Source organism: Cuculus canorus, chromosome 3 (genome assembly GCF_017976375.1).
Source record: "Cuculus canorus isolate bCucCan1 chromosome 3, bCucCan1.pri, whole genome shotgun sequence".
NCBI classification, from domain to species: Eukaryota; Metazoa; Chordata; class Aves; order Cuculiformes; family Cuculidae; genus Cuculus; species Cuculus canorus.
The window spans coordinates 63,334,129-63,361,474 of record NC_071403.1 but is presented as its reverse complement, the minus strand read 5'-3'; the positions used below and the strand labels follow the sequence as shown (position 1 = coordinate 63,361,474).

Sequence of the window (27,346 nt, the reverse complement as noted above, 5' to 3'; positions counted from 1 at the left end):
GTTTGCTTGCTGGTAGAGAGCTTAGCATGGGTATTCCAATAGAATAAATCTTAGGTGAGGACAAGTACAGTGACTACCTTCCAGATGTTTGAATGCAGTCCTAGAATGGGAAAATGGGTTAAAAGCTAGAGTGTGGGGAGCTAATGAGAGGCATCCCTGAGGTGTTATGCAGCATCCTGCCAGGTGGAAGTAAAAGGAGATGAGGTGAGGGAATTGCTTCTGTTCTCTTTGGTGATCTCCTATAATTGAGCTATTATTTGGTCCTCACTTACTTTTGCTGCCACTGGGTAATAGATATGCTCCTTGCAATGTAAGGATATCTTTTCATGCAATCTGTAAAAGTATTTTTTCTTGTACTACTGACTGCAAAAACAAAGGTGTGTTTGCTATGCCATTGCAACAGCTGTGCTAAACATGGCTCGCAGTACCATGTTTTCTTCTTGGATATTAAATGCACCAATAAACCTCTGGCAATAAGGAAGTGGAACCCTTTAAATCTTTTCAGCATTTGTTTACAATGAGACTGTTATCTGATGCTGAAAAATGAATCCTGAGGAAATCTGTATGGTTTGAAAGTGCTGGTAAAAGCATATATATTCATCTGTGTTTTCCCCCCCACCCCATTTCCTTGTGCAGGCCATTTAATTATCTGTGCAAAACCCCAGAACTGGTAACACTTTTGCAAGGCCTTTCAACAGACTATGATATCTCTCCTCTTCTGCATTACCTGTTGCCTCACCTTGTTTTCACTATAATAAGGAGTGAAACAGGTAAGTTGGCATACATTTTTACAATTTTCTTGAGTCTTAACAGACAGGTGGCTGTGGTCAGTGTAATTTTAGTTTCTTCTGCCATTAAAACTGTACCAATATGTGTATAGACCTGATTGAGCTTTTGTGTGTGTGTGATTGTTGCTTTTTCATTGTCCTGGTCCTACAGAGAAGGCTATTTTAGGCGTTGTTATACGTTTTGCTGTAATTTAGATGTTGATTTGCAGTATTTCTGTAGTAACTTAATTTTGATGTATGAAATTTTTGATACTTAAGTGATTTATTGTAGTACTGCAAAGAAATTTTTAGATAGATTATATGTAGTCCATACATGGTTTGAGAGCTGCGTTTACCTGGTTAATTAAATGTGCCTGGGAACAGCCCAGGACAGCAAGGCTGACTGGCTGCAGTAGCAGTCTGTGTCTGCGCTAGTAAGTCGGTTTGCACTGTGAACTTGTAATTGCCAAATCATGGTTGGGAAAGTTCTTTTGTTGAAAAGGGCCAGATTCACACCAGGGAACACTGTAGGGAGTTGCTGGCACAGGTTGTGGTAGCAGATCTGGAACCTTCCAAAGTATACTTGAATTTATTTGTAGCAATACAGCCTTTGGCATTTTAATGACATTGGTATAAAGCATTGCTAGCAGCACAGGGAGAGCTAATGCTAGTAATCAATGAACATTGTGTGCTTGATTCACCAGATGACACCTGTGCAAGCAATTGATAAGTACAAGGGGGTTATTCTTAAACTGGTTTTGATCTTTTATGATTATGTGTTGTCCTTAGAGGAACAAGAAGAATCTGAGGATGCGGGGAATCAGATTTACATCAGACATCTTGAAGCTATTCTTCAGAGTATTCCACTGGAGAAGGATTTAGATCACCTGTTGGCTTCGTGAGTTAACTTCAGTTATTTTTCTTGTGCAGTACTACAGTCATTTCTGGTTTAATAATAACTAATTCCTGATAATGGCATTAGTGTTATAGGAGCATATCTTTCTGAGCATAAGATAAGTCCAAACCTGAATTTTTGAAACTGAAACATTCAGTGATCCAAAAGAGCCATTCTTTTAGCACTTGTGGGACAGAGTGAAATCTTCAGGTGAGGAGCAAATCTGTACTTGCAAAAAGTAATGCATATTAATCCTAACCTGTTTAGCAGTGTGCTTTGTAACATTAATGAAACCAATAATATCCAAAGCATGTTTTTTTTTTCTTTCGTTTGTAATTTTAGCAAGTTTCTTGAAGAGTTTATCTCCTATGGTACAGAGATTGAATCTGATCCTAACAAAATGGCAGCAGTCAATCAAAGGATACTTCCTCTTATCAGACTTCTTGAGAGAAAGTAAGTTCCATTTTTTATGACAGACCCACAATCTGTAGAGCAGTGATGTCAGCTATGATCTTGGCTTATTGGGTATAATAAACACACTATTCTTCACCAAATAAATACAGTAAAAAAAACTAATTCCTAATCTATGTGCAAATTTTACTTTACTGATCCATCATTATATATCTTGTTGTCACTACAATACATTGACACAGACCTGCTGGCTTTGTACAGCTGTTTGCTGTGTAGCATGACCTTTACTGCTCACTTTTTATCCTAGTAGTCTGTGTTATGACACAATGGTTGATTGCCTTTGCAAAGCTACTTAAAATAGCTGGTTCAGATTAGTACATGTGCATTCAGCTTCCTAATGTTTTGTGTTTCTCTAGTAATTACATGTTCTTCTGTCATGCTCTGTGGAAAATGTTGAGGATTTTCTCTGTTGGCAGATATCCTACAGCCTTAGACCGTGTGTTGGAGAAGCACCTGGAAGACTGTACAGATGAGGCTGACCAAAATCTTTTTCACCAATTTATTTCTCTTTCATTAAGCTGTGGCAAATACAAGGTAGGTAAAAGCTTAGTTTATGAACCTAGCTCTTCTCAGGTTATACTGTAAGAAGGCTGATATTTTGGCAAAGTTCTGCTCTCTTTTCTTTCTAAACAAAATCTTTACCATTCTCAACGAAAAAAACCCCGTGTGACTGGGGCGGGGACTCGATGAAAACTGTGGATCTCTTAAGTTTGTTTATCATGACAGTCATGAGTGTGAGCTTTTTTTCGTGGTTAAAATTGATACATTTCCACCTGTCCCAATTGCTCTCAAAAATATTTTTCTTTAGGAACGTTTCCACTACCCATACTTTAGTGGTTGATAACGACATATGGCAGTGCCCAGCAAGGCCTCATCTTAGAGATTTTGTCAATGTTAGAGGTATCTGTTTGGGGAAAGCTAACAAACAGCTTTATGGTGGTTGAGAGAAGGTGGCTCTGTCCTTTTTGTTGCATTGATTTTTGTGAATGTTTACGGTCAGTAACATGGAAGAATAGAGTGACTACAGAGTTCTTCTTTTGCCATTTCTAAAGAGCAGTTGAAACTCAGCCTAACACAGAATAACCATGAGTGCAACAGATCTGTCCAAGGAATCTATTATTAAGAGATGGTTAGTATTGTGACTGTTTTTGCGATGCTTGAAACACTGGAGGCACTTAGGAGAAGATGATAAACGACATAAAGAAGTGCTTCATGTGTTTTTGTAGTGTTTTACTGAAGGCACATGTTCTGTGACTGAAAAACAAGTGGATTAACAGAAAAATTAGACATGCAGAACAAAGGCATATGACTGTCTTCTAGCCTTTAAGGTTTCTGAGATAAGTGCATGCAATTGGACTGGCAGGGATGCCTTTTTAACAGTTTCTATCTGTGCTCTGTCACACTGACGTGGTCACTAGAGCTTTCTCAGAATCCTTAGATAAGTGTAGTGCTTTTCTAGGACAAAAAGGTATCTGTGGTTTACTGTACTTCACAAACTATCTGCCGAAGTGAAGAAGACCAAATTCGAAACAGTTATACAACATTATTGTTCTGAAATTGATGCTTTTGGGGTCTGAATTATACACGTTTTATTCTGGTACACAGAAACACTGAAAGAATTTCTCCCATTATCCTTATAATATGCTTCATTTATTTTTAACATGCAGTGAGTCACTCTGAAATCTGTATTTCAGTTTCTGGAAGACTCTGGTACCTCACTTCTGCTTAGTTTGAATCATCCTCAGCCAGCTGTGCGGGTCCTGGCTCTTCAGCATTTGAAAGATGGTTTTGAAACATCAAAGGTTTGTGTCCTGAATCTCTCACAGTACTACTTAACATATAATGTTTTCAAAAAGCTGTTTGTCTGACATATCAGTTGATGGTGTTTGCAGTATGTTTCTGTCACCATTTTCCGGTATTCTGGAGTCTGTATGTAGTTGTTGTTTATTAAGCTGCTTGTAGTCTAAGATAAAATCTAAGTTAACGGATACTTCTGGTTTTCTTTCTTTTGCTGTTGAAAGTTGTTCTGCCTGTGAGGTTCAATTTGGATGATGTTACTGCATTTCCTGTACTAGGATTCTGGTTATTTCACTGAAAGCCTGTAAATTGTGCTACCAGCAAATTATTTTTGTCCTTTGGCTCTTTTTATCCTTTATTTTTCCAGGAAGGCTTTGATCAGTCTTTCATAGAAGCAGCAGTTTTTGATCGGCTCAAAGATGACAACAGAGATGTTGTAATGTCTGCTCTTGGTTCTTTGGAGGTAAGTGTGTACCTTAAGTGACAGGTGAGATTTTAGTTGGTCTTGAATATGTGTGTCTGGAGTGAATTCTTTGTAATTGCCATTCTTCTGCTCATGTCCTTAGTGTAAGACTTCTGTCCTTTAAAAGAGTGAAGCAGCACAAATTTAGGAAGCTTGTGTTGTTTACCACCTCACAGTTTCCCCTCAAATTTCTGCTTCTTGATCTTTTCCAAAGTGTTTGCAGTTAACCTGAATTTATTGGGTTTTTTTTAATGTATCTAATAAAGTGTATTTTAATCTTTCATTATCATTTGAAATGTGCTTCCTGCTTATCCTGTACATTTTTCTGTAAAAACACAAGCTATGTTGTCTGCCTTTTGGATGGAAAATGGTGTAGTGACAAGTCATTACGTTAGTGAGAAGTACTTAGTTGAGTTTTTCCATGACAGTGGCATTTGGTCAGTTGACAGTGGCAAAGTCCTAAACTGTGGCTCAGGTTTACTGGATAGGACTGTGGTATGCATTGTACTGATTGTTTCCAGCTGGAGTAACAGTCTTTCTTTTTTCTTCTGGTAGTAGTAGCAGCAGGGAATGTTATTAGCAGTAGTATAGTTTTGTGCATTCATTCATTCTCAATCACTAAAAAATAGGACTAGAAGCTCATGAATGCTTCTTTAGTATCTTTTGTTAATGTGCCTTATATTTTTGTCGTATAGATGCTATGTAAAGTAAAAGCAAAGCAATTCTTAATTCTTTAATTATAAGGTGTTTTGCTTGTTGTTTAACAATTTTACCACACATTTCTGAATTTGATAAATTCTCTGTACTTAAGCATAGAGGGCATACTGGGCAGTCTTATGATAATATTTTTATTACATTATTATTGACAGGACTGCCGTTAGTGGTGTTTGATCCTTGTGTCACTGTTTGATCCTTGTGTCCACTTTGTATAGCAGACACAGTTTCCATTAAGATATGGCAAGTTATTTTGTATTTTATTATACTTTGGTTTCTTTATCTTGATTACTTTTAAGACTTTCAGGAACCAAGTCAATCCAGAAATACTAGTATCAAGTCTCTTGAACATCTTCCAGAGAGCTGATCTTTCAAAAGACGGAAAATGGTATGTTTGTGCCTTTTTTCAGTCTACGTTCTTTCTGTGTAAATTAAATTTTTCAGAAGTAACTCTAAAGAATACTCTAAAACTGGTTTTCACTTCAAATACTTTTTGTTATGCTATGCCTTTGCTGAGTTACAAGAGAAATGTTCAATTATTTGCATTCCATATCTCATGAATTTCTTATTTGTTCTCAGTGCTATTTGGATTCACAAAATAGCCATGGAAAATGAAAAGAAATGTTGCTGGTATGATTGAGCAGTGGGTTTTGAACATGACTTGTTCTCTTTTAGGTACAAGGTTCTAGAGCGAGCAGTAAAAATTTTAGTCAAAGAGGAGATTTTGAAAGAGAAAAAAGAACTACTAGATGAAGCAGTAATGCGGTTGTTACCTTTTATGGTAATCACAAATGCAAATTTAAAATCTTCAGATTGGAAAATGGCTGTTTGTCTGTCAGAATCTGATCTCTGCTCCTTACACCCTTTACTGAAAGGCTGGCCAGCAGGTAAAGCATTAATCTTAACTACTTTGGTAAAATAAAAATTGTGACAATTTAGGATGTCGTCCTTCTTGAATCTAAACACTTACTGAAGCAGACTGCCTGTCATGAACAAGTTGTTTTACTGTGAGTGTGAATGGAGTTCTTTAAAAAACTCTTTGAAAAGATGAAGAAATTGTTTAGTACATTCCTGACTGTTTCTAAATAGTATTGAGCCATCAGTGTTTTAATATGGGATTTGTGTACCTTCAATGTCTGTTGTTATTTTTCCTTGGAATAGCTCTTGAAGAGGCAATTAAATCAAGCAAGTCTGCAGAGTTGATTGGAGTGGCCAACAAGAAAATGATTCTGCTGTTTTCTAAAAACATGACTTCAGAGTACCCAGCCTTACTACTGCAAACGGTATGTGTTCCATGTTACCCTAACCTTAAGAGATCTTACTTTCCAGTTGATAGTGGTAGTAGAACAAGTGTAATACAGAAGAACTTTGTATGTGCTCTTAGCATTGGTATGCTATCATCAAGCTGCTAGGCAAATGTATATATGTATATTAAATAACAGACCCTCAATACTATATGGATAAAAAAGATTTCTACCTTAACATAAGGAAAGGAAGAAGCGAAGCTATTATCTATATGGACAAGTGATTAGCGTAACTAAATTCCAGGAATTTTAGTTTCCTTAAAAAAAAAAATTCTAGAGAATAAACAAGCATTCCTGTGGGTAGCTCATAGTGACAGGTGTTTGCATTGCAGCAGACGGTAACCGAAGGTAACAAGTATTTAATTGGACATGCAAATAAAAAGCAGTATAAAGTCATAGTGAAGTCCTAGTGTCTAACAGACTTTTTTTTCCTTATTTTTCCTCCACTCCCTTTTCTAAGGTTGACGATCTGATACTCGTGGCTGAAACAGAATCTGACAGTGTGAGACAGAAAGTAGCTGCTCATGTAATTGGTTCTGTGCTTGTTCAGTGTTGCTGCAATACGCAGATGAAGGAAAATTATCTTTCAGTGGCAATCAAAGTCTTCCGTTTCTTGGATAAAAAAATAAAATATCTCAGATCTTGTGATGCTGCAGAGGTAAGATGTAAACCGTTTGTAGATGGCATTTTCTTTGCAATGAAGGAATATTTTTTCTCTCTCTTTTGTTTTTTTTAATTGGAGCACAAGAAGTTCGGAAACCTAGAGGACTGAAAATCTTGTCTTCATTTCTTTTCAGAGCAAAACCACACTTGGCGGCAGTACTATAAGCTGCGAGTAAGAATTGCTCTTGCACTTTACCACTCTAGTGAGTCTGCATGGTGAAATTAAGAGCTCCAGAGTTCTAGGCTAGCATCCCGCTAGCTAATTCAATGTTTCAGTGCTGTGGGCTTGGCACAAAGTTTGGAGCCTTTCTGCCAGCTACCCAATGGCGGCATCATGTGGTGTCATTGTTTGGCTTAGGAATGTTAGGGGGTTTATCCATTGAGAAGAGGTTTTGATGGCTTGTTCTATAGGGGAAAGAAGGAAATGCAGTTGAAAATGGAAAAAAAACCTTATGCTAAGAGCAGTTCCAGGAGAGGGCCATGAAAATAGTTAGAGAGTTTGAACACCTCTCCTATGAAGAAAGGCTGAGTTGGGGTTGTTCAGCCTCGAGAAGAGAAGTCTCTGGGGAGACCTTTTTGTGGTCTTCTGGTACTTACAGAGGATGTATAAGAAAGATAGGGACAAATATTTTAGCAGGGCCTGTGGTGATAGGGCAAGGGTGATTGGTTTTAAACCAAAAGAGGGTAAATGTAGCTTGGACATAAAGAAGAAATTCGTTGCTATGAGGATGGAGAGGCACTGGAACGGGTTGTCCAAAGAAGTTATGAATGCCCCATCCCTGGAAACATTCATTGTTAGATTCAGCAAGGCTTTGAGCAGCCTGATCTAGTGAAGGATTCCTGTTCACTGCAGGTGGGGTGGACTAGAAATCTTTGAAGATCCCTTCTAACCCAAACCATTCTGTGATTCTGTGTTTCTATGAATTGCAACCTCAAGCTTCCCCTTGCAACAATATTGAAAGTGTTATTCCTGAATTTGTTGGGTTTTGGTTTATTGTACAGCTCCATAAGCAGTTGTATTGACACTTGTTAGAAAGTAACATGGATGCAGGAGGAGGAGCCATCAAAGGGGCAGGAACAATGTTCAGAAAGAGTCTTGCTGCATCTTTCTCCTACCTTTCTTTGCTTTGTGCTTTTTATGCATATTTCTCATTTCTTGATTTATTTTGTTGTTGAAACAGTTTGGTTTTTCATGTGTAAGAAATCCATGTGAGCAGGGCTGTGCTTCTGTGCGTGCACCGCCTCACACGCACAGCAATAGATGGTAGTTATTCTGACTTCAGATTATTCCATAAAGGAGTTTTTTTTACATACAAATATCAGAAAGATAGGGATTTTGTTGCTGGAACAGAGCTAGATTAAAGGATTAAACTGAATGTCCACGGAGTGCTGTGAGTAACTCCTAATCCCTTTGGGGAGATTTTAGAGAAACTGGAATTTTACTCTTCAGTTATCTCACTTATTTAATTACAGTAGTAGGAGCTAGCATGAGTCAGAACTGTATTTCACTTCATAAGGGGACCTCTTTTGTGGTTGAAAATTAAATATTGCTGAACTTTAGTGAATATTTCTGTCTTCTGTGTGTGAAATTGTGACAGTATACATTAAAAGTCATTTTCCATCACAGGAAACTCCCCTGAACTGGTCTGTTGAAACGACAGAGGAAACTGTGCTGCCTAAGGACTTATTAACTGCATATATAGAAAAGCTCAATAATGATCAGACTGCTCATGCAGAGGAGTCAGCTATGTTCCTGTTCTTATTGAAAAACTTCATAAGTGGCCTAAAACCTCCTCTGTCCTTTCCAAAAGGTAGGTGTTTAAGTTTTGAATGTGTTTGATATCAATGAAGAAAAGAAAGTTTGGGGTTTTTTATTGTCTTCAGAAGTTGTTGCTTCCCTAACATTCTTCCTTTTTTATTATTGAGATCTGTAAAGATAACTTACTTGTGAACATGGAAACAGGCAAATTTATTTTTTTCTTTTAACTGAAGATGTCTGTTTTCTCTTGGTGTCTTATTTATAACCTGTATTTTTAGAGGAAACTTGGTGGAATCCCGAATCTCTGAATCAAGATAGCCAAGACTACCTGCACCTCCTGTTGGGGCTATTTGACCTGCTTGTCTGTGGAGCTAGTGATGGAAATGATGCTGTTCAGTACAGAGCATTGATGAATCTTTTACTTAAGGTATTGTTTTTGCATATGTTGCTCTGAATTATTAGACATCAGCTGTTATGCAGTTACATAATTTTAAGGAAAACTGAGAAAAATGGAGAAACACTTGTAGCATGCTCATACTGTGAGAAAATGAAAGTCCAAGCTTCAGCTGGTTAGTTAACCCTAATTAAATATAATTAGAGAAAACTAAAGTAAAAAAACCAGTAAGTGGACCCATTGAGGCAGAGGTGAAAACATAACGCTGATTAGCAAGCTTGAAGTTTGGGACTGTAAAATCTGTTACTTTTTAAATACAAAAATTAAAAGAAAAATATTTAGAAGACAGTGAACACTTCCTTGTAACATCATCTCATGTTTTCTCCCCCTCATCAAGGAATACATTTTTGTGAAGAGAATATGGGATTTTGGCAGTCTGGATTTTAGATGGCAGGGAACTGTACATTCTTAGGAAAAGAGGAGTACGTAGTGACACAAAGCCTCCATTACTGCAATTTGATGCTGTTTTATCAAGAACAGCAAATGACAAATACCAACAGTGGAAGGACAGAGTAGCAACAATTTAATAACAAAACTTGTTTCTGATGTTAATTCTTGTATATGGCTTTGTCTAATTATCAGTCACTCCAAGATCTAGTGAAATTCTACTGCCACTGAGCTGTTAAAGAAATTGATTCAGTGCCTGGCTGGTTAAAGGCTATCAGTGGGGAGAGAAGGATGTTATTTTAGTGGGATTTTTGACTGAGAAAGCTGGGTCGTACTGCACAGAAGAAAAGGTTGGAGGAAGAACTACAGCAGGTTTGTGGAATGGCATTAGTAATGTCCTGGGACCTAGTCAAGGCAACAATAGTTGCCTGCAGTAATAATTTGCTTCTTTCACTTGTGGAATACTGCCGGTTTCTAGTTTTGAGGGTGTTTAATTTGGAAGGGACAACACAGTTATTTTTGCCTGCTCTAGAGCAGTTAATATAAGTAGAACGTAGATCTTGATGGACTTGTAGAAAAGAGAATAGGCAAGAGTATGTCAGAAGCTATAACAGTTGCTCTGGCAAACCGTTCAAGTCTGTGGGATGTTGAGTGGGCGCTACTGTTTGATGTATGAAGAGCTCTTGCGATTCCAGAGAGCATCTTGCAGAAAGAAAGCATGCTAGCTGTTGCCAGACCATGGAGGAAACAAGAACTTTAGATGTGGGATAATGAGTCAATGTAACCGCTTCAAAATCAGAAGCTTTCTTAGTTAAATTTTGACAGAAAGGTCTTAAAGCATAGTTAAGGTAACTGGATGTACATGTGTGAAAAACTGAACTGAGTCTTCTTGGAGTGGCTGATCACAGGATCACAAGGTTGGAAAGGACCCATTGGATCATCGAGTCCAACCATTCCTAACACTCCCTAAACCATGTCCCTCAGCACTTCATCCACCCGTTCCTTAAACACCTCCAGGGAAGGCGACTCGACCACCTCCCTGGGCAGCCTGTTACTACAGGGGGAGAGGTAGGCACACCAACCTGTGCCTTCAGTGGTCAGTGATACATTTATGATTCACAGTTTCTTAATTTTGGTCAATGCTCTGTTATTATAAAACCTTTAGAGCCAATCCAGGACGAATCCTAAGAATAAAGTTTAGTGTGAATGTTCAGCACAGAAAGCTGTGCTGTGCAAGAATATTATATGCCCAGTTCTTTTGAGACGCTGGTTTATAGACTCGTGAAAATTACTGTATGACTGATGAAAAAGTCAGGATTGCTTAGAGCACTTCTAATATTGAGCTTATCAGCGCACAAAATGAAATAGAACTTCCGTGTTTTGCGTGTAACAGTTTTCTTGCGCAGTTGATGTACTATACAGATGTTCATATGGATGCATTTTCAGTCTTTGATTTCAGTCTATGATTTGAAAAAAGGTCCCTTGTATTTACCTTCCTATGGACTACAAGTTATCTGTTAAACCAAATGAGCCAGCCGTTAAGCAACATGTGGACTTGTATACGTAGTGTTTACCCAAAAGCACCTAATCAACTTTTTCTTCCTAAAAGACATAGTTTCTGACTTTTTAGTACTCTTTGTGTGTACTGCATTGATTTGAGTGGTTTATCAGATACTGTACGCAGTAGTTTGCTAGACAAATTAAAGTTACTAAACCAGTGCTTTTCTCTTTGTTCTTTTTTGTTCTTTTTTCTTTTTTTAATTTAAGGTACATTTAAAAGATTCAGAGTATTTCTTCACATTCCTTTCAATTTTATGGACTTACAGTTATAATCTTTCAAATCATCTGAACTATGAGGTCAGTGCAATGCTACAGACTCAAGCTCTCTATATTGGCTATGCGCTGCTTGAATCACAGGCATATCAAAAAAAGAAACAGCTGCTATCACCATCATCTCCAGGTAAAGTAAAACAGTATCTATCTCTTATTTTAAGACTTAGTCACAGTATTTTTTTAATTTTGTACAATCTTACTGTATTTTACACCATTAAAGTTATTTCTAGTTTTTATGTTCAGCTGCAGTTGGCTGAGACACCTCTCTTTCTTGCTGATTCACTGCTGCAGTTACTGGCTCCAGCTTGGAAGCAGATGAAATAACTTTAATCCTGAAAGTGTTAAAGCAGCATGCTTCTGTGATGAACAAGTCAGTTACAGCACCTTCCTTTTTCTGCAGTGTAAGGATTTGGCAATCAGTAGCAATGTATTAACTTTCTGGGCTTAAACAAAAATATAAGGACTGTGATGAAGAAGTTCAGAGCCATGGGTCTGTGAGATTCATGTTGGTTTTGTGTAGTCTAGAGGTTTATAGTGAGGTGATTTTTTAATTCCAAAGTAATGTTTATGCCTCTTCAGGGACAGATACAATAATACTTTGACCACTTACTTTATTCTGTTGCCTCTTCCTCCTTCCTTCCCTCACTCCTTTTGCAGTGGTGATATCTTTGCTAATTAACTTGGGTAGTCCTGTGAGTGAAGTTAGAAGGGCTGCTCTCAACTGCCTCCGTTCCTTAAGAGGGGTAAAGGAGTCTCTATTTCATCCTGTTCTTCAACATTTGGAGCAAAAGACAGAAGAGATCATATCTGATGCTACGTATATAACACAGGTATTTTTGTTAATAAGGTGTACGTTAAACTTTGTCTGCTCCTGTGAGCTCCGTCTTTTCTAAAAGAAATCAAGTTAACTGGGAAAGCTCATTGTCTTTCTATGTAGCAGACTTTTTTCTAAGGACTATAAAAACATTCAAGTGATTTGTTACATACAGAGAATTGAGACTATCAGTCAAATAAGAGGTATTAAGTTGTGGTTTATTTACAGATTAAGAATTCTTTTTGTATGTAGATAGTGTTATTACAAAAGCATTCAATAGATGTTGTTTTAAGGCACTTTTATTATAGGATAATAACTTAATTTTCCCTTTGTTAATGAACTAGATTATGGAAACTCTATTTGAGGAGCTTGAGACACAATCAAAACAGAAATCTCAGAAGAAAAAATTGTTGGAACCTTTGGAAAGCATAGTTGATTGTGTACAGAACCCCATTTTCCCATCATATATTGCAAGAAACTTAATGAAAATTCTTCATGGAGTCCATGGTGAGGTAGGTGCCATTGTTCTGGGTTTTTTTATGGGTTCTGCACTGAAATGCTGAATTCAAATTTCATTTAATAATGATGCTGTTAAATAACTTCATAATGTATTAGGCTATTAGGCATTAAGTTGACACCTCTACTAATATGCAGTATTACTGCAAAGCATGGTTTGATGAAACAAAATGTTTGTCTGCTCCATCCAGGAATGTAAGGGCTGCAGAATTTTGCACTGGAATTCTTAAGGAAACTCCCTTGATGTTAATGAAAAAGACTGTTTCAGAAGATTTTTCCAGTAGACGTTTATTACCTTGCTTAGATACCAGTGAATACAGAGCTTTCTGTAGAGAACTGTAACATATTAAGTAGTGCTATCAATTTAATTTTCATGTAGTAACCTCCTCTTATCTATTATATTCAGAATTCCCTAAGTACTGGAAAATACATGAGATCAATGTTCAAAAAATGAATGAAATTATGAATTTTTGTGCTCTGTTCAGTTGTACTTGTCTTGGTAGGATTGTGAACTGCATGGAGGATGAGTGTTCTTGCCCCACATTTGGCTTTTGTAGGAGACAGCAGTCATAAAACAGTGGGAAAAAATTGCCTCCTTTCTGTACTTTAAAAATATGAAATACTGCTCTGCAAAGCAGAACAACAAAGTAGCAGATGAGCATGTACTCGTGGTAATCTCACAATAAGTTTTGTATTTTTCCTCTTGAATAGCTGTTGCATAAAATACTATATGCAGTGTGTTACCCAAGACGGGCATTGCAGTAAAATGAAGCTGTGCTCCTAGAAGCTTGTTAAAATGAGAACAGATAAAAATTTCTGTTATTCATTTCCTCTGTTTGCAGATGATTCTTTCTCACCTCTTGCCTGCACTAGACCGGTTGCTAGAGAAGGTGTTTAAGAAACCTGAGGCAATGTTGAAAGATGAAGTTATTCTCCTGCATCTCATCCTTGGAAAGTTTAATGAATATTCAGCAACACTTTTGTGCAAGAATCAGCAGAGTCTGGATTTATTTATCAAAAGTCTGCATGCTGCCAAGAAGATCTGTGAGGAAATTCCACCATTTCAGATCACAGCACTTGGGCAGGTATGGCTTTATGAAGATCTTTGCTTTTATGCTTAAAGCACATAACAGAGTTTAGGATTGTATTTACAAGGACTATCTCTGTGTTAAGGAGTCTGTAATTCTTGAGCTGTTTTTCTTTTAGTACAAGTTGTCAGGATCTTCATAGTGCCTTTGAAACATCTAAAAAGGCTACAAAATTTTCTCTCTTAAATTTACCAGAAGGAGAAATTGGTGCTTGCTTTATTTTTGTGTTTTGACAAGTACAGAATAAAATATCATTGTGTTTGCATACAGATGAATATCTGTGTCATTCCTTACAGAAACTGCTGTCTTACTGTCCTTAGTTTTTGTCAGTCAGGTGAGGGCTTTTATTCATGTTTTTCCTCTGAGGAAAGATTGTCAAAGAAAATACAGTAGGTGAGAAATAGACTTATTGGAAGGAGGCTTCAAATTCAAGCCTTCTGTCATATAAGCTGGGCATTAGTGTATACTTACCAAAGGCTTGCAACAGCAAGTTTGTTACTGCAACTAGGCAAGCTGCGTGAAGAATTTCAGGAGTCAGGATGTCTGGATATGTCAGAAATATGTGCTTTGTCTCTAAGGATTTCTGTATATATACAAATACATAATTAATACGCAAATGTTTGCAATATGTGTTCATACTAATATGCATGTGTGGTTGGGTGTGTCATAAACCATCTAATGTACCTAAGTTCCATAGCCTGTGATTTTGTTACCCTCTTACAGTAAACCTCTCCACATTCTTTCTTTTTTACCTTTTGTAGATTACTAAACCATTCTTTGCAGCTGTGTCAGATGGGATGGTGCAACAGAAGCTATTGAAAATATTGTTTGACTTACTGTTAAACTGTAAGAACCCGCTTTGTGCCCAGACAATTAGCAGTGTGTTTAAAGGGGTAAGTGGCAAACTCCAGAAGACAGAAATATATTCAAACATGTTGTGGTGGTTCCATGTTGCAACATTCAGTAACAGTAATTTATATCATTCATAGCATGAAAGGAACTTGAAACTTATTTGTCACATAATTGTGTTACTTGCAAAATAAGTTTGTTAAATGACTACTTTTAGAAGGTATTTCTTTAAAAAAACATGCATTAGTCATTTACTATACTATGAATGAATTCAGCAGAAGTCACTTCTTTCTGCTGCACTGATATGGCTTGAATATGTGGATTATATATGTGTATGAGAGGCGTGTGTTATTAAAAACTTGAGGGGGAATAGATGTGTGGTATGACATGTAGTTCATTGATACTTGCATTATTGTTCTTTGTTGCAGATTTCAGTTTGTGCTGAGCAGATTGTCAGGGAACTGGAGCCTCCTGAGAAAACCAAAAGTCCGGCCACTGTCCAGCAAACTAGAAGGCAGAAAATGCTGCAACAGAGGTAAAAGAACTAGAAACCTCAAAATACTATCTGTACAACTTGAAAACACCACTTGTTTTACTACTTTGCATAGTTTGTACTGAAAGCATAAGCATCTCTTTCTTCTTTTCCCCTGCACAGTGAGTTAACTCAGAGCTACTTTTGGCAGGAGAAAACAACTCATGCTGTTGTTTGAGAAATGATGGAACTGTGGTCAGAATTTTAAAAAAGTATATCCAGTAGTTTTAATGTTTTCATTTCCTTTTATGGAATCTGACGACACAAAACAAAATTCATTTTTGTTGGTATTAAACTTGGTTAGTAGTATGGACAAATCACATGCACATGACTGAAGTCTACAAATACTCGTGAAAATATTCCTGTTAATTAACTGAGAAACAGTATTTCCTCTCAGTTAAACCATCAATCTAATCATTAATGTTTAGATCTTTGTCTTGTTTCTTCTCTCAAGTCCGCAAGGAAGGAGCTGTTTTATCCACTCTACTTATTCTCTTCTTTAAGCATCAGCTATCATCCCTTGTTCAAACAGGATATTGAGTTGGTTTTCTTGGGCTGACCTGGAAAAGCTGTTCTTATTTTCCGTTGCTTGGCCTTCAGTCATCACCCATTAGATGGATCTATCTGTAAAGGCTGTCTGTCAGAATTTATACACGTGTTTGCACACACATCCATTGCCTGCATAGTCAGTGGTTAGACAGTTGGTAGTTCTGACAATGCAGGTTTCCTGGATGGGAAGCAAGTCAGTGTTTGAATAGGTATTTGGTAATACATTTTATTTTATTTCATAAAAGTTTGCCTCATTGTGTGGAATTTTTGTATATACAGAATATGCTTCTTGGTTTTCAAGTTGAGTCTGGATTTTCTGTTGATTGTTGCTGTGTTGCTGCACTTCAGTCAAAAGCCCATGCCTTGTCCAGAGAAACAATAAAGGATACTACTATGTGAAAGAAAATGTGTCTTTTTAACTTATGCGTGTGTTTTTTCCCTGAAACACTGTACTGCTTTCCTTGCAAATGTATATATTGATTGTTTGTCTTGCCTTTATAGAAAGCCTCAGGATGCAGAATTGGCACCGGAAACAAGCCACTTCAGCTGGCAGAGAGTTATGCTCATTCTGGAATTGCTGCAGCATAAGAAGAAGCTTAGACGTCCACAGGCATTGGTACCTGTGCTTTTTAACCTGCTGAGCCGGTAATCATGCCTCCCTAACACAAATCCTTCAGCTCTTTCTTCTGCAGCAGACCCTGTGAAGTGTTAGAATATGGGCTACTTTCTTGCTGCTTTGTTGCCGTGTTTTGTAGCTTAGCTTGCCTTTTTTTACTTGAACTTCTTTTAGGTGTATCAGATGAAGGGAAGGAGAAGTTCTTATGACTTTTTTGTCCTTTAAACAATGCAGTGGGCTTCTAAAGATTTTTAGCTGATGCATAGCTTCTTATATGAAGACTGTTTCTCAGGTGGAGGGCTTGGGATTGCTGAGGAGGATGACACCTGTGCTAAAACTGGCACAATTGACAGGACTTGTGATTTGGAGAGCTATTGTAATAATACTCTAAGCTTTAAAAACCCTCCCAAAGCATTGTGGAATGAACAGCCTTCATCCAGTGCAGCTTAAGAAAACTATTGCTTTTCCTGTCTCCAGGCACTAAGGAAAGTTTATATATAAATTGGGTATTTATCTTTTTTCCTTATGACTTGCCTTTATGTAGACTGGCAATGGTATTTCAGGTAATTATTTTATGCTCTTGACAGTACTTTGATAAATGTCTTTTATGAGACCAATGGATGTATTTGAAAATAAAAAAGCAGAGATACTTCTTGGCAAACGCTTTTTAGAAGCCTCAGTTTAGAACTTCTGTAGAATGAAGTTAGTAGTTTCTTAGTTGTATTTTAATATGTTGTTTGGTTACTTATTTTTCTGTCTCCTTTTTCAATCTCTAATTTTTTTTCCTAAATGTATAGGTGTCTGGAACCTATGGCATCAGAAGAAGAAAATATGGAATATACCAAGCAGCTAATCCTCAGCTGTCTGCTAAACATCTGTCAGAAGTTGTCTTCGGATGGTAGCAAGATCCCAGCAGGTAAAAATTGCCAGACTTATTTCTTGGTACTCGTCACATCTGTAAAGCATTTAAACAACAGCCTCTTAACTTTTTTCTTCTCTCTGTCTACACTGTATTGTTGAAGAGAGAGAGATCCCTCTGTAGGGTGTATAGGTTTGCCTTCTTTAATTATTTTTTGTAGATCCCTTAGGTACCATTTCCAAGTTGAAACCAGTGCTTGAGTGTACTGTTTATTCCTACATGGTTGACCATTAAATCAGTGAATATTTTTTACTTGCAGATGTCCTTGACAAAGAGAAATTCAATGTGGAATTGATAGTTCAGTGCATCAGGATTTCTAAGATGCCCCAGACACACCACCATGCTCTGCTTCTCCTTGGTGCTGTTGCTGGCATGTTTCCCGTAAGTGGTACCTGAAATTTTTGTATTAGATCTTCTCTTCAGATTCCAAATGTTGGGAAGAATGAAGGACATAAAGAGTTGTTCTATGAGGAGAAACTTTCTGAAAGGAACAAGAGGCAAAGTTTACAGGTTCCCTGCTCTTTTAGGGCTTTCTATTCCATTTTACTTGAAAACAAACTTCTGTCTTGATATTTTGGTCGCTAAGCATTTATGTCTTGCAGTGAAGCAATTAGAAATGGAAGGAGCTTTCTGACAACAGCCCTGGCTCACCTTCCCACTGTGGTCAAAGATCTATTGCACAATTTCTTCTTTCCCCTGCTTTTTTTTATGTACAAGAGAAAAAGCTTCTAGCCCAACAACGTGTATTCTTACAAATTCCTGTCTTGTACCACACTGAGAAATGAAGTTGTAGTTGATGATAAAACGAGGTTACTTTGATCTTAATCAGCCAAGAAACACAGGTTTTCTTCTATAGTTTGAAAATTGACTGTATGCTAACTCTTCTAAGTAAGATTCTTTTGCTTGGAACTGTAAAGGCAGCAAAAAGCATCCAGGCATATCAAACTCAGTGTCTTGTCTTTACCTCAGTAATTTCTCCACACTTTTGGAAAGGTAGCATTTTTCCCAAAAGGCAAAATGGAGATATTTTTGACAAACTTGTAGAGGGCTTGACTTTTTTAGTTGGTATTGTTTTCCTTTGTCATCACCTTACTGCCACCGTCTGCTACAGAACCGAGCTTTTATTTTATATTATTACTGGCTCTTGCAAGATTTTCAAGGTCAGAATAGAAGGAAATGAGTCTCATTTCTTTTTTTAAATATAAGTCACTCCTTCAGTTCACTGAAACTGAATGAAAAATGTGCACTCTACTTCTTGCTCTAAGTTCTGGCAAACTCTAGGAAACTAACTGTTGAACTAGGTGACGCCTCTAATCCAGCCCTCTCACACTTACTGTGATTACAGTCTAGTCCCCAGAAAGGCCAAAAATTGAAAAGCGCGCGGTTGGTTTCCTTTGTATCATTGTAGATATTGCAGATGTCTAACAGATTTAAAAAGGGTGAGTGGGAGAGGTATGAAAATCACTGGAATCTCTGTCATGCTCACATTTATGCTTCTGTGAATCTCCCCATTTCTGATTTTGGTTGTCCTACTCTCATGGCACTGAATTGAAGAAGTAGCTTTAAGGGGTAGTATGCATTAAAAATTAGTTCAGTGGAGATTTTGGAATATACTGATGATTCTTATGTTCTTTTCTAGGAATCTAGTGGCATTTGTGGGAAAGAGAAATCCCTTAAGGTGTAATATGCAGAGCAGCATAATTTAAAAAGTAAACTCATCTCATTTGTCTTCCTTTCCAGGATAAAGTTCTCCATAACATTATGCCCATTTTTACATTCATGGGAGCAAATGTCTTGCGTCTGGATGATACGTACACATTCCAAGTCATTAATAAGACAGTGCAGATGGTTATTCCTGCTCTTATACAGGTAAATTTGTCTGCTTAATGGAAGGGAGTAGAGAAGCAAACAATAAGATTATTGATTAAATATAGTAAATGGTTTAGAATACCAGTGGTAGAATAAGTTGTAGCCTATTCTATGATTATTTTTGATAGATATTAAATTATATTCAATTATATGTAATAACTTACTAATAGACTGCTCATATGACCAACTCTGAGTTTATCAGACTCCTACTTCATTTTATTCTTATGAGCTCCTTCACTTTAATAAATGATTTAGCCAAAACAGTATCACAGCTGTATCTAAAGAAGACCTGAAACATACTTGCACTTAAAAGATTTTCATCACAATAATAACCGTCAAATTCAGTAGAGGAATCATTGGAAATAAGAAGGTGGTTATTAGTCCTATAATAATAATCAATACTATACGTGGTCTGAAGGGAGTGGAAAGATAAAATATTTGACAAATGCTTTTAATCTTCTAGCTGGTGTTTGTCTGCTCTTTCTTGTTAACACTATTTTTCAGAGGTAATTTATTTTCTTCAGTCAGACTTCTCTTGCACTTAAATCTTAATTCTTGAGTAATTCATATATTTAAACATGAAAAATGCCATATGAATTTATTATGTAAAATGAATCAGGGGTAAAATGAATCAGGGGAAAAAAATCTTATAACAATTGGCTGAGGATTTTGTGGTGTATTTTTTAATGATAGTTACACAGGATTTTGCATGGTCTTGCAGTTTTCTGTTAGAGAAATCAAATTGCTGTTTTATTTTGGGTTTTTTTAAAAAAACAACCCATTTGGGGAAGTCTAAAGTTACTTACCTCAGACCATGTAGCCTACTTGTATTATTTTTACTAGGCCCTTGAATCCAAGACCCTAACTATCAAGCTTATAGACAAAGTTTTCAGAAGGATGTGGCACTCCTTTTCCTTGAAAACATCCTGCTTGTTTCAGCTGATGCCAAGGATTGTTTCCTTTCTCCCCTCCTGCTCCTCTCCCCTCCCTTTCCTCTCTCCTTTATTTTTTTTCCCTTTTCTTTTAATTCTGTTTGAAGCATCTTCATTAAATACTGAAAAGAAACTGTGATTAAGAACTGTTTATTTTGGAGCATTTATATTTTCCTTGAGGTTACGCTTTTGGTAATGTTAGTAGGCATGTAGTGTTTTCTTTCGGTTTCTGAATTCACAAGAAAAAACTTGTACCCATCTGCAACAATCTGTCTCAACTGCTGTACCTCTTTTTACCCAGGCTGAAGACAGTGATTTGTCAGAGTCCTCGGGAAGTGTGGAAGAGGTGGTGATAAAGATCATTCGAGTGTTTGTGGATGCCTTGCCCCATGTGCCAGAGCACCGACGCCTGCCAATCCTGTCTCAGCTGATCAGTACAGTGGGAGGAGACAGATTCCTATGGGTTCTTCTGGTGCTTCTGTTTGAGCAGTATGTAACCAAAACTGTGACAGCGACATCAAGCACAGACAAGGTCAGAAGATGAGTGGAGTCTACTTTTTATTCAGACGATTGATCTCCTTTCTATTCATGGTCTTGTCCTTAAGAAGGTGCACCATAAGCCTCTATGGGTTATGCTAAAATAAGTAGTGAGCTCTGAGCTTGTGCTATAGCAGAACGTGATGATAATGTCGACTACAATTTGTATTGCGGATGCAATATTGTTTTGTCCCAGAGACCAAACAGTAGATCAGATCATATTGTACAGCAGTCCTTGACCTGGAGAACTAATCATCCGATTATGAAAGGCTTCAATGAAGTTGTGGGTTTGGGTTTTGTTTTTTTTTTTCTTTAACTGTGTTTGTAAAACAAGTTACTGGTCTTCTGTATGCACCAAGATAAAAACACTGTTATGTTTTTGTGTAGGGAGGCTCTCGGATTAGGTGAAAGCATAGTATATGGGGAAAACTAAAAGAATTATTAATGGAACATTGATGGGAAGATACAGTCTTTGCTGTAGCAATTTAATCTCTTTCTGCACCCGCTGGAACTATGTTCTCTCCAACAGCTTGCTGCTGTTACCCTTGGTGTTAATCCTGGCAGTATCCAGCTCACCAGTTTCACAAACTCACTGAGGAGTTTTTGAGTCTTTGTCATTATTAGTAGTGGTTTTTAATAGTTGAAATATATTTTTTTAATTTATTTCTAAACCATAAACAGGATGCTGTTCTGGAAGCAGACACTGAATTTTGGATTTCCATCTGTTGCGAATTCAACGTACATTCTCAGTTCCAGAGCGTGATGAAAATAATACAGTACTTGACAGAGCTGCCAGAGAACAAAGAAGGTAACCACAAAACAGAGCCATCTAATGCATGTAAAAATTTGTGTTACAAGGGAGAAGGGGTAATGGTTTTAAACTTAAAAAGGGTAGATTTAGACCAGATATAAGGAAGACGTATTTTACAGTGAGGGTGGTAAAACATTGGAACAGGTTGCACAGAAAGGTGCTAGATTCCCCATCCCTGGAAACATTCAAGGTCAGGTTGGATGTGGCTCTGAGCAACCTGATAAGTTGAAGATGTCCCAGCTCACTTAAAGGTGGTTGGACTAGATGAGCTATAAAGGTTCCTTTCCACTCCAGTGTAGTGGAGCAATAATGAATATGTTCCACTGCTTTTCCAGTCTGTTATTTCAAAGACCATTGGGGAAGGCAGGTGAGGGTTGTTTGTTTCTTAAGTTAGGACATGCCATATATTTGTTGTTTGAATACGTTGTCTCAGCCAAGAAGGACCAGGTAATGACACTGAAAGCAGTTTTCCCAAGTATGTGACACGCTGTATGTAGTCCTGCCTCAGCTGTCTCTCATGTTTGTAGCCAGTGCACCGTAGCTTTAGCACCAAGAAAGAAGATTCTTCATCACGTAGAAATGATCAGGTGAAATGGCAGTGAAATGGTACTATTGTTGAAATGAAAAAAATTATCTCCTGTGGTATTTCAGACCATCTTTTTTTGAACTTTGACATGATTTTGGATCCTTGATAAGCATTTGACTGTCTTTTCCTTTGTTTCTGTAATCAGAAATCAAATGTCTTTCTCTCTTGGCTGCAAATTTGTTTTGTCTATATTTTCAACAGATGATCCTGAGCCAAAAAAGTCAAGAACATGCAAGACAAAGCTGAAAAGTCAGGATGGGCAGCTCTTTAATGTGGAGTCTCACTCAGACAAACAACTTCGGCATTTCAAATTCTTGTCGGTTTCCTTTATGTCACAACTTTTATCCTCTCAGAGTTTTGTGAAAGAGGTAATAAGGGCAGATTGGATTTAAACTGATCCCATTAAATAATAGTGCTGAAATGAGGTTTCATTTCTTTGTAGTATGGCTTAATATTCGAAGGGGGATGAAATAATACACTTTCCAGTGTATCCTGCTGACACCTTTATTGGCACAGTTTTGAAACCTCTCCATAACATTAATTATTTTTTAATAAGGACTTTTCAGATAGACACAGTTTGTGTGATTGATGAATAGGTAACAAAGTGAAATTCTGGTCCCCGTGAATTCCCACTGGCTTTATGAAGTCTGGGAATTCACTTTTTGTCTGTATAACTCCAAGTTCGGTAGATTATGTTAACTTTGAAAAGACAAAGTGAATGTTCGAAGTTTTAGGCTGTGACTCTAGCTGGAAGCAGTTCTCAGTATCTCCGCTGAACATCATCCACCAGAATTAAATGTATGTGCTACAGTGACTGATTCTCGTATTTTCTTCAAGAACGATGGCTTAAGTGCAAATGTGGGGAACTCACCATGTTAGTGGACATTTCATTCAGAACAAACACATTTCTGTATACTGGGATATTAATGAGGGGAAGCAAGTTTCACCCACAGCATTTTCATTCTTCCTTTTCAAACCAGATAGTTGAATGTGATGAAACAGAAGAGCTGCAGGAGTTGGAACAGAGGTATGCTTTAAATCTACTCCACTCTTCCCATTTCTAGTTTTTACTGCTACCTGGGGATATTTTTCAAGTGTAGTCCCATTAGAATACTTTTTTCCCCAAGAATACTTCTAATGCTGTCCTCAGCAGCAAGCAGTATTTGTTATATGCAAGTCATTGGGTGTTTGTTTTGGTGGGACTATTTTAATATCATGTGGAGTTTCTTATTTCTTACTTGGCCGTAACTATTATGCTATCAATGATGGAGTTTCTGAAGGAATTTCAGATTTGTAGCAAAACATATACCTTTATTCATAGGGGAAATCAAACATTACTCACAGGTGCCCCTATACTGGTGTAAGAAAAATTACCAGTCATCACAGATCACAGTTGTATCATTGGGCTATAACAGTCAGTGATGCAAAACTGAGGGTTTCTTTTGTGGAGGCTTAACTTTTCTGTTTGTTCTAAATGAATAAGGGTGTAGGATTTTTTTTAAATGCTGTGTTTCTTAAATGTTCATTTTTAAACATCTACATCTTCTCACATGGTTTTTGTTTTAAAGTATAGTTCGTAAGTAGAACTACTGTTGTATGTAGATGCTGTTAGGCATACCAAGTCGACTACTTAAACATGTGCTTGATTTTCCTTATTGCCATAGCTTTTTGTTAATATGTAAATGGAATCTGCTAGTCACTAGACAATTAGTTTTCCTTTGTTGTGGCTGTTTCATGAAATTTTAGGCTTTTCTGGGATAAAATTGACTTCTTTAGTGCCCTTGTTGTTTACTAAAAGATGCTCCCTTTCCATCTAGGCTGTTAGAAGATGTTCTTCGCTACATAAACACTGTGGCGTCTTCAGTGGAAGGAAACGTGGACAAGCCAACAGCCAAATTTTGGAGGGTTTTGCTTAACAAGTCCTATGAAATGCTGGATAAAGTACGTCTCATTAGCCCTCATTTTAGCAGTAGGACATTTCTGCTTTTGCTTGTTAATATGATTGTAATCTTTGTGGGATTTCTTGTTGGACTAGTACTCATCTTTATTGGATAGTCTTGCAACCTGGTGCATCATTGTTCAAATTGTTTAACAACTTTAATTAAACTCCAGTTAACAGCTTAGACAGAACAACCAGAAAAAAAAGAAATGCTTATTTCCTCTAGTTTAGTATTCTGCTGGCTGGAAACAGTCATTTCACTGTCCATCCTCATAATGCTTTTGGCAACATTTCTCACTGCTAACTCCTAAAATTATTTAACTAATGGTGATGGAACTGCTGTATGTTTCTATGTGGGATTTAAATGGAAAAAAAAAATCTTCAGCTCCTGGCACGCTGTGGACCATGCATTGCTCTTTTCACAGCTTGAATTTTGGTTTTGCCTGTGAAGCACATTTCAGTTTTTATGATGTACATGCACAGGGCATTACCAGATGTATTTTAGGGTGAGGAGGGATAGCTCACCAGTGTAGGCAAATGGAATTACTGAGAAAATCTTGGAATCTAGTGCATATTGGCTGCTTAGCAGCCAGTGAATGTACATTAAGTACTCTAACTGGAACCTGCTTTGTTCTTTTGTTTGACTCTAATACAGCATTGCTAGCCCATTCTGTCTCCCAAGACTTGTGGGAAGTTGAAGAGAATTGCTTATCTCATTTGGAGGCTACTGTTGTCACAGTGCATGGAAGAGCGTTCATGGTATTGTTTTGTGTTTTCTTGCAGGTCAATGCCTTATTGCCGACAGAAACCTTCATCCCTGTAATCAGGGGACTGATGACGAATCAGCTCCCATCTGTGAGACGTAAGGCAATGGACCTTTTGAACAATAAGGTGCAGCAGCGCACAAAATGGCAGAAGAGCCAGGTGAGGCAAAAGTGGTTAAATTTGATTCCTTTAGCAGAAGTACACAGAGAAAGATTGATGGAGAAGTGGTTTGCTCTATGTAAAGACACTGAGTACCAGTGCCAAGTCTGGCAGTTAGCTCTTGAGTAGCGAGATGTAGGCTATTTACCCATAGTTAACTTGCAGGTTCTGAGTTTCTAATTGTATGCCTAATGTTTGTGTTCTCTTGTCCTCTCAGATCCTGCAGCTCTTAGAACTAGTTCCTGAGCTCATTGCTATTGTGCAGTGTAAAAGAAAGGAGGAAGAAGAGGAGCAAGCTATCAACAGGCAGACTGCTTTGTTCAGCCTTAAGTTACTCTGCAAAGGTTTTGGCACAGAAAACCCAGTGCCGTTTATACCTGTTCTGAAAACTGCCATTGATCTAATTTCTTCAGAGAAGGAAGAAAGGAACGTGATGGGAAGTGCTTTGCTCTGTATAGCTGAGGTCACCTGTACACTGAAAGCCCAAGCGATACCTCAGCTTCCAAGGTACTGTTGGGTTTTTTTAACAGAACCAACTACAGCAGGAACTGGTTCTACATTTCTACTAAAATGTCTTACTGAAGGAATGCTGATGAAGGTCAAGTCGCAGTCTGCCCATGAGTGTGTTTTGTGTAGATAACAATCAAGGTGGTATTGGTGCTTGATAGTGCTTCCTGATCTAAGTATATACATACTAAGAAGCTAGTAGAGAAATTGTTAAGAGTTTTATATCAGTTCTGCTACTGTGAACAGAGTGGCAGTCTTCATGGCTTTAGAAAAGTCAGACCATATTCTCTGTTTGTACTGTAGAACAGATTGCATTTAAAAACATGAGAACCTGTACAGTCAGAAACGCTGTAAGTTACATTATTTTATTCTCCCTATTCAAGAAGAATTCAAGCAACTAACTTGTTGCTTTTAAGACCTTCATCTCATTACAAATATGTTCCTTGTTGTCATTAAATCTTTAAACTAAAGATGGTGCTTCATGCAACCCAATCTAGTGAAGTATCCCCTATGGCAGGGGACTTGGACTTACATAATCTCCCTTCTGACCCAAACCATTCTATGACTCTGTGATTAGAATCACAACTCAATATCCTTCATTAGCTTCAAAAATAAGAAATACAGCAGAAGAGCCCAGAATTCTGAGTTTTCTCAAATATTCATGGAAAAAGTCATGTGAAAATTGTCCCTGCAGGCATGACAGATGGATTTATGTGATTGGAAATGTGCCTTCATATGGTCAGCAGTTTCACCTTTCTCTACTATGCTTGGTTATTCACAGGCTGATGCCGGCACTGTTGAAGACTTTAAAAAACAAGAAGGAGCTGGTCTCCAATGAGATTTACTTGCTGAGTGCCATCACTGCTCTGCTGAAGGTTGCAGAAACATTAGCACACTTCCTCAGTCCTTACCTTTTGGATTGCTTGCTGCAGGTGAGCTCTCCAACTCCTACAGATATGTAAAGGGGGAGGGGGTCTGCCCAGTTCCTGGAAGAAGCTACAGAGATTACTTTTTTCTTGCTGAAACTTTCAACTATGTATGTATTAATCTACTCACCTTCTTGTGCAGATAACTAAAAGAATATAAGTGTCTTGTACTCCTCCCACAGAGAGGTTGTAGTTTGCTTCTGTGGAAAGAGAGATGAATCCTGAAGCATCGTTCTGTAATATCCTTGATCTCATCAAATATGTATCTAACAGCTCTAGTTAGGGTAATTCTGCCCCCCTGCCACTGACACGTGCACTTTTTCAGTGTTTGTCTTCTGAAGACAGTGAAGGTCCGTACACAGACACCTTACTGAAAGTTTCTCCAAGTGATGCAAACAGCAAAATTTCCATCTGAAACTTGCAACAGACAACTACTGTAAAATAATTTCTTGAGTTGTTTTAAGTATGCCTAACTTTGGTTGGATTTCCTGACAGATTGTCCGCTTGGAAAAGATTGTGGTCGAGTTTGGTCCTACTTCCCAGATAAGTTTACGCATAACATCATTGAAAACTATCCTAGCTACAAGGCTTGCTCCCCGAATACTCCTGCCTGCAGTTACAAAGTGTTACAGTGAAGTGGCAAATACCCGGAGGGTAAGGCTTTTTTCCTTCTTCTGAATTGTGATTAAAAAGAAATGAAAAAAAGAAACAAGCAGTGCAAAATTCAGTTCTGCTGTCCTGGCTGTGAGCATAGTCAGGCAGTGACCCAACCTGGCCAAAGAGATCTTTGGTACCATAGAGTCATGTTCAGTATATAAATGGGAAGTTGGCTGTGGGGCCACTGCTTGGGGACTGCTGCTCAGGGACAGGCTGTGTATTGGTCATCAGGTAGTGAGACATTGCAGTGAGTTGTGTATCACTTGTT

At 37.7% G+C, this 27,346-nt stretch overlaps 1 protein-coding gene across 3 annotated transcripts in view; it reads left to right on the top strand.

Moving 5' to 3' along the window:
- HEATR1 (HEAT repeat containing 1) overlaps nucleotides 1-27,346 on the top strand; it is a 40,961-nt gene that overhangs the window by 8,564 nt on the left and 5,051 nt on the right. For all 3 annotated transcript variants that reach the window (XM_054062142.1, XM_054062141.1, XM_054062140.1), the window contains exons 8-38: nucleotides 637-770; nucleotides 1,557-1,665; nucleotides 2,005-2,115; nucleotides 2,550-2,667; nucleotides 3,828-3,935; nucleotides 4,298-4,393; nucleotides 5,407-5,495; nucleotides 5,783-5,994; nucleotides 6,269-6,390; nucleotides 6,872-7,069; nucleotides 8,702-8,885; nucleotides 9,112-9,260; nucleotides 11,442-11,634; nucleotides 12,165-12,337; nucleotides 12,666-12,833; nucleotides 13,680-13,922; nucleotides 14,687-14,818; nucleotides 15,203-15,309; nucleotides 16,357-16,500; nucleotides 17,269-17,387; nucleotides 17,650-17,771; nucleotides 19,131-19,259; nucleotides 20,493-20,723; nucleotides 21,410-21,536; nucleotides 22,327-22,493; nucleotides 23,106-23,152; nucleotides 23,943-24,066; nucleotides 24,848-24,988; nucleotides 25,206-25,495; nucleotides 26,277-26,427; nucleotides 26,917-27,075. In XM_054062142.1, the coding sequence (XP_053918117.1) occupies nucleotides 637-770; nucleotides 1,557-1,665; nucleotides 2,005-2,115; nucleotides 2,550-2,667; nucleotides 3,828-3,935; nucleotides 4,298-4,393; nucleotides 5,407-5,495; nucleotides 5,783-5,994; nucleotides 6,269-6,390; nucleotides 6,872-7,069; nucleotides 8,702-8,885; nucleotides 9,112-9,260; nucleotides 11,442-11,634; nucleotides 12,165-12,337; nucleotides 12,666-12,833; nucleotides 13,680-13,922; nucleotides 14,687-14,818; nucleotides 15,203-15,309; nucleotides 16,357-16,500; nucleotides 17,269-17,387; nucleotides 17,650-17,771; nucleotides 19,131-19,259; nucleotides 20,493-20,723; nucleotides 21,410-21,536; nucleotides 22,327-22,493; nucleotides 23,106-23,152; nucleotides 23,943-24,066; nucleotides 24,848-24,988; nucleotides 25,206-25,495; nucleotides 26,277-26,427; nucleotides 26,917-27,075 (4,597 nt within the window). The remainder of the gene's footprint in view (nucleotides 1-636; nucleotides 771-1,556; nucleotides 1,666-2,004; nucleotides 2,116-2,549; nucleotides 2,668-3,827; nucleotides 3,936-4,297; nucleotides 4,394-5,406; nucleotides 5,496-5,782; nucleotides 5,995-6,268; nucleotides 6,391-6,871; nucleotides 7,070-8,701; nucleotides 8,886-9,111; nucleotides 9,261-11,441; nucleotides 11,635-12,164; nucleotides 12,338-12,665; nucleotides 12,834-13,679; nucleotides 13,923-14,686; nucleotides 14,819-15,202; nucleotides 15,310-16,356; nucleotides 16,501-17,268; nucleotides 17,388-17,649; nucleotides 17,772-19,130; nucleotides 19,260-20,492; nucleotides 20,724-21,409; nucleotides 21,537-22,326; nucleotides 22,494-23,105; nucleotides 23,153-23,942; nucleotides 24,067-24,847; nucleotides 24,989-25,205; nucleotides 25,496-26,276; nucleotides 26,428-26,916; nucleotides 27,076-27,346) is intronic.